Source organism: Carcharodon carcharias, chromosome 27 (assembly GCF_017639515.1).
Source record: "Carcharodon carcharias isolate sCarCar2 chromosome 27, sCarCar2.pri, whole genome shotgun sequence".
Lineage (NCBI taxonomy): Eukaryota > Metazoa > Chordata > Chondrichthyes > Lamniformes > Lamnidae > Carcharodon > Carcharodon carcharias.
Genome location: NC_054493.1, coordinates 16269875 through 16276910, shown reverse-complemented (window position 1 = coordinate 16276910; position 7036 = coordinate 16269875). Strand labels below are relative to the sequence as shown.

The 7036-nt window shown below is 41.7% G+C and overlaps 1 gene segment (V, D, J or C); it reads right to left on the bottom strand.

The window, feature by feature from the left end:
* Nucleotides 1-880: 880 nt before the first annotated feature.
* On the bottom strand, nt 881-1457 carry LOC121270306. The segment is given in 2 exon segments: nt 881-1275; nt 1361-1457. Coding segments are annotated over 2 exon segments (441 nt in total).
* Between the last annotated feature and the right edge of the window lie 5579 nt (nt 1458-7036).

Sequence of the window (7036 nt, the reverse complement as noted above, 5' to 3'; positions counted from 1 at the left end):
TGACTGGAGGGTGTTTAAAATTCGGATTGAAACCTTGATTTGTTCTATTATTAGCTGCCAAAATGCCTCACTCCTACACCCCCCTCACACCACCACCACTCCCCACCCCCCCAACCACCCCACCATTTCAATCCAAATGCTGGGTGGCTGCAATGTCGCTGTCCGCTCTGTAAAATGGAAATTGAGATTAGAAGAAACTCGTTTTAATCTGCACCATCAAATATCTTCTGATGTGCTTCAGGATCCTTTCACCTCATTTCCTTGTGACCCAGTGGTGCTTTCAGACCTGTAGCTGGGAACCGGCTGTCAGTGAATGGCAACAACCCGATCTGAGCTATAGTCAGTGCCCTTATAAGAGGAATGGCTACATGTTTAGGGACAGGGGTGGGACTGAACCCCCTGGTCTAGTTATTACAATTCAGAAGCACTGGTTTGTTAATGGCGTCAGAAAAAGTTTGACACTTGAAAGCAGAATGAACATTGCGGGAACTCTGTGCACGTGGCTTGTTTTAAAGGGTGAAAACACAACCTGGTGAAACCTAGTCTTCATTTTTTATACATTGTTTCTGAACCAGCAAAACACTCTGATCAAATTGACACTATGTGCAGGCTTTGACAAAAGAGGCCTAGAAGGAGGGAGTGGAGATGGGGAAAGGGCTGCGGAATAGTTCAGGCAGGCAAGGAAAGATTATCAAAAGGCTAAATGCGAGTTAAAGCAATACAAATGTATTTGTGGAATTAAAATTTACTACAGTTACAAGTTAAAGTCAGCTAAAATAATTCCTCAGATGTTGCTCGCCCGTTCTTGTGCAGCTTTATGTTTGTTTTGATATTTTATTAAAAACTCTGTGACCCTCACAGGCTGAGTTATTGCTTCTGTTTATCGATGCGAGAACGCCCTCTTCTGAACACTAACGGGAACTCCCCGTGGGGTTTTTGTATGGCATCTGCTATATCTTTGCAGCACCGTGGGCTCCATGGCACAGAAATACACGGCGCTGTCGGAGAGAAGGGCCCCGGCGATATTTAAAGGAACCGTTTTGTTTCCTTTGTGCAAATCAGCAGAGAACCTGTCTGGGAAATCAGGAGACTTATCTGCTTTCCCCAAGGTGTATATCCTCATTAAATATATCGGAGCTTCCCTGGGATACTGGATGTACCAGAACAGATTTGGGGCAACAGCTGCTGTGTAATTACAGTCCAGTTTTATGTTCTGTCCTTCCAGAACCTTTAATTCAGGGGGATCCTGGGTCACCGAATCTTTACCATTAGTTCCTGCAACAAAACACAGAATGTATCAAATATCTGGGAGTGAAGATAACACAAGTAACGGACACTGACCATTTAAGCATTAACTCACCAGGCAGCAAGACCGTTATTAGCAGTAAGGAACACAGGGAGCACATGGTGACGGGATTAGAGCTCGGAAGAAATAAGGTAAGGTTTGAAATATGTTGACAATCTGTTCATTTTTCAAAGAGGAAATGCAGGCCAAGAGCAGGCTTCATTTATTGAGAAACAGAGGGGCGTTTCCCAGCGATAGGATTGGCTGGTCTCTCAGCGCTGATGACAGTTGCGCACCAATCAGTGTTAGCTCTGGGCCGATTATTTATTCTGAGTTTCTCTTTCTCCCTGTCTTTCTCGGTTTCTCCGCATCTCTCTTTGTCTCAGGATCTCTCTGGCTTGCCTTGTCTTTCGGTCTCTGTGACTCTATCTCCCCTTTCGCTTTCTCGGACCCTCCCTCACACACGTTTTCTCCGCCACTTTCTCTTTCTCCAGATTTCCCTAAGTTCAGAGTGCAGAAAATCCAATTTATCCCGGTCACCCATTTTAATGAGTTCAGAAAATTGCTCAACCAGCAGGAACAACTACAATAGATAAACTATTTAACCGCAGCTCAGAGGCAGCATTAAAATGTTAACAGTTTTATTTAAATAATAAATTTGGCAGGCTTTGTCTGTATTGATATTTAAGACTCGGTACCCCACCGGGATCTCGATTGTTTCATATTGTTAAAATAAGGTTCCTTTAACCAGTAATGGCCCAGATATAATAATAAACAAGGGAACTGCAAAGACTTAAAGTAAAGTTTGAATTAGCCCCTGTGTATAAATTCACCTGCACTAAAATAAGATGCTTTATAATAATTTTAAGAAGAAGAACTCGAGAAATGCGACATAATCATGCAACTGTATGATGCTCCAATAATTGGAGCTCCCTGGTCATCTCTGTGCGTTAACTGCAGCGGTTACGGGCACGGTTACATGGTGGTTATGAGACTACTCCAGTAATCTAGGAGGCCAAGTGCCTCTCAGAAATCGTCATTTCCCTATCACGTGCTATGTTACCTAAATTTTCTTTCACTTCCTGGAATTCCTGCCTCCCTTTTGAGCATTGGTCTTCTCTCTATATCCCTATGTTTCCCTAACTGACTATGTCGATTTCCTTGGTTTGTCTCTCTTCTTTGCTCAGTGTGCATTTTCTTCATATTTTTGCATTTGTTCCCTTCAATGTGTCTTCATCTATTTCCCTCCCTGTCTCCGTCTCCCCCTCATTCCTCTCACTGTCTCTCCCGCTGTTTACCTGCCTGGTTTCAATCATTCCCTTTCCTCCTGGTTATCCCCCTGTATCTCCATCTGTTTTGTGCTCCTTGTCTCTATTTCTATCACAGTCTCTCCCTCTGATTCACTCGCTGTCTTTTAAATTTTTTCTCTTCATTTCTCAGTTTCAATATCTTCATGTTGCATCTGTTCCCTTCACCATACCTTCATCTTTTTTTATTCATTCATGAGATATGAGTGTCGCTGGCTAGGCCAGCATTTATTGCTCAACCCTAATTGCCCTTGTTCAGAAGGTATTTAAGAGTATACAACATTGCTACTGATCTGGAGTCACGTAGAGGCCAGACCAGGTAAGGACAGCAGATTTCCTTCACCCAAGAGCAATAGTGAACCAGATAGGTTTTTACGACAATCGGCGATAGTTTCATAGTCATTATTTGACGTTTAATTCAAGATTTTTAAAATTGAATTCAAATTCCAGCATCTGCCACAGTGGGATTCAAACCAGCATCCCCAGAGCATTACCTGAGGTAAACCTTGGGTCCCTGAATTACTCGTACAGCGACAATGCCACTTTGCTATTGCCTCCCCTAAATCTCTCTCTCTCTCTCTCTCTCTCTCTCTCTCTCTCTCTCTCTCTATATATATATATATATATATATATATATCTCTCTCATGTCTCTTAATGTCTCTCCCTGGGTTATCTCTTTCTGTTCACCTCCATCTCTCTCCTTCATTTCTATCATTGTCTTTCCTCCTGTTTTTCTCTCTATATCTCCATCTGCGTTTATCTCTCTGCTACTCACTCAGCCTTTCATCCTATACCTCCATCTGTGTTTCTGCCATTGTCTCTCCCTCATTTTCTTTCTCTGTCTCGCATTGTGATTCTTCTTCTGCCTGTCACTTGCAGGCACGTATATGGCCGCCCAGACGGTGCTCTAGTCCATCGTAATTGTTTAATTCATTAAAAATATCCAAGTGTTGCTTTTACATACCATTCCCTGGGGAGTCTTCAGGATTAGATGCCTATTACTGTTATAGAAGAGGAGATTAGTCAATAAGGCGCAACCAATGCTAACAACATAAGCCATGTACATTCCTGACCACAACAGCAGGCCTCCAAAGTCTCCATTTTATAGCAAGACATTTGCTTCCAAAACCAAATGCGGTCTCTACTCATTTTCTAGGCTCTAATTAAATTCAGCAGAAATCGCAGCATCAAGCCAATTGCGGTGCTCAGCCCCCATCAGACAACAATAGATGCCCATCATTCTATAAAAGTAAAATGTTGTGGATGCTGGAGATCTGAATTAAAAACGGAAAGTGCTGGAAAGACACAGCGGGCCTGGCAGCATATGTGGAGACAGAAATAGGTTTAAAGCTTTCAGTCGAATGTGACCCTTCTTTGGAACTCTGAGTTGGCCCACCAGCCCTACATGGGCTATAGGAGACAGTTGTATGTCTTATTGAAAAGGAAAAATGAGAAACCTGGCTCCAGAAGTCATGTCAGTGGAAAAGATACATCAGCTTTGCATTACTCACTTGCCCACGTTGACGATACGAAAGATATTTATTATAAAAATATCGTTGATTTTAAATCTCAATGACCCCAAATTAAACCAATTCTCCAGTAATATTCCTGATCCAGCGTGTTCAGAAACCAGGAAAACTCAATGAATGGAATTACAGCTTCTGGTTTTGATTTTAGGTGAGGACTTTGTGGAGAATTGTGTTCGCCATTAGAACATGTTTCTTCTCTTTTGTATCAGCAATTAACTCAACAGATAGACTGTAATCCACCCGACCTTTACACAAGAGGGACAATCGATTGAAATGCAATGAAATGCAATCACCAGAGGCTCTGAGAGAATTCACTGGTACAGAATCGTGGCCCGAAATTTATCATATCAGCTATTAGCAGAAACACCACAGGCAGACTCTTCAACCTATTCATTTAACCAACAAGAAGCTACAACATTCCCAGTAGGGACAGCACCGTTGGATTAGAACCTATGGTGTATTAGTCTTGGGTGTATTACTGTGCAGTGAGGCACTGAGAGATAATACAACCATTCTGAGCTGACAACATTTACAGCAGCCTCTGCTCTCCTCAATATGTTATTTGTGAACTACCGGTCCAAAGAGGCCATCCATTCTGCAGGACAGGGTTAATAGGGTCGGTTGAAGCCTGTTACTGTTTCACTATTATCGTTTCTTCTTCATATTGTTAACCATCAGCTCTTGATGGTTGGGTCGGAAATGATAAACCAAATTAAACTCATCGCCGTGATGTTGTGGCAAGTCTGAGCTGGCAACAATATTTTGGTTCAATTGCAGGTAGAGATCAATGAATCAGAACAGCAGAGGAGGGGCCCAAACAAACACCATTCTGCAGAGGAGGAGTCCATCAATACACTGTCGAGCAGGTCAATTAAAGTTCAAACTGTCTCTCTGATCAATTAGAGATCCAGCTGTCTCTCAGATCAATTAGAGAGCAACCTGTACCTAATGTCAAAACAATTTCAAACTGTCTGTCAGATCAATTAGACATCAAGCTGTCTCTCGAGTCAGTTAGATGTGAAACTGTCTATTGTTTCTCTCGTGTCTCTCTGATCAGCAGAGAGCGATGTTAATGTCTCATTTGCCTGCAATAAACACTCCTGCCCTGGTTATGGAAATGGCATAAGACACGGCGAATGTCAGACACTGCGGTCTATTACTGTGCACAAAACCTCACAATGATTGGAACAACTGAAAGCCTCATTCAATAACTGCCGCAGCTTTCTGGGTCACAGCTGCTGTCTGCTGAGGGCTGTTTATAACAGCGGGTGAGACACTGTCATATGAATTCATTTCTGTGAGCGCAAAGTCTGACCACAATCCACACAAACACCATCTAAAATCCTTCACATCGAATACTGACTCCGTCTGATTATTACATTCACTGCGTGAGGGAAGAATTGGCTTCTGTTTATTTGAGGATTTCTGGGAGCTCGCCACGACCATTGAAAATACAAACACTTGCAGTTGTCCTGGACCTAATGAACACATGGAAAACGTACAACTAATTTTTAGTTTGAATTATCTGTTTTTAGCAGACAGATGGATCAGGGGGAAGACGGTCGTTATAATTTTAATAGCCTGATTAAAGACTTCAAAATAGCAAAGACGCTTTAAACATATTAAAACTAAGGATCCATAATATAAGCAGGTACAAAGAGATCATTTTCAGAATACGATTAGATGCTGATGAACAATGTTTATTGGACCATTAATCTATAAAACCGGGCGCGGTGTTTCCTGGACACCGGAACAGATGGTCACAAGCCGACTGAATACAAAAGCCTGATTGTAAAAGTCTCAGAAAGGCCACGGAAATGAGCTACAAACCATGGAAAGGACAGTGCACAAAGACTAGATAAGACCATGCGCACTCACACAAGAGAGTGGTAAATATCCCAGAGATGTTAATGGTTTTCCGTGTTTTGCACTAATTATCAGCAACGAGATCAAAATGGCATGGTACCATTTTCGCAAGACGTTTCTAAAACTTTTTTAAAAGCACATATAATCTCCAAATGTGAAAGATGCGAGTTTGAGGCAGTGAAGAAACATCAAGGATATTTTCAAGGTTGTAAATCAAGACTCAGGATCGAAAGTGATATTCCAGGATCCTTAGAGGCACAAAAGAAAGTCTGAACTCTTCATTGCAACTGATAGTTTTCACATCGGGTCGGTATTTTTTATATCGACTTTGTTCTAAGCGGTAACCTGTGCAAACATTTCAAACTTTATTCATTGCCGTAGCTACCAAGATTCTTAGCAATCTGATTCGTTAACTGCGCTTTATATTGCACTAAATGTAATTATTTATTTATCACAATCTTCTGAATGTCTTGCAAAAGAAATCTGTAAACAATCGTTCTGATGAAAATATTGGTTGGGTGAAATTCTACTTTACTCCTCCAGATGGCAGCAAAACGCCAGGAATCACCTGCAGCCTCCGTCTGGAAGTGCAGATCTCTGTCAACATTAGACAGGTCACACATAGAATCAGCCAATAACTGACAAGCGAAATTTCCTGTAGATAACTGCATCCATCCTGGCCTTGGACTTATCTATCAGAAGCTCAGTGGTTCAATTTTTCTTGCACTTCTAAAACCAAGTTGGAGCGAATTGGTCAGTTCATTTCCCTTTGTCACACCCGATGTTCCACATGTTAAAAAATACAGATTTCTCTCACCTCAATCGATTCGAACGCCTATTCTGTCAATAACTTCCCAATCAGGTTCGGAATGATCTCGTGAGAAGTTGACATCAATTTACATCATAAAATCTACATTTTGCCGAGTGATATTTCAGGTTTACGTATGTCTCGATTGTCAAGGCAATTATCTCTCTTTGCAGGCACGAGAGCCTGTCTCATACTGCACTAGATAATTTCCCTGTTTTATAGCATCAAGTTCTACCTCTAT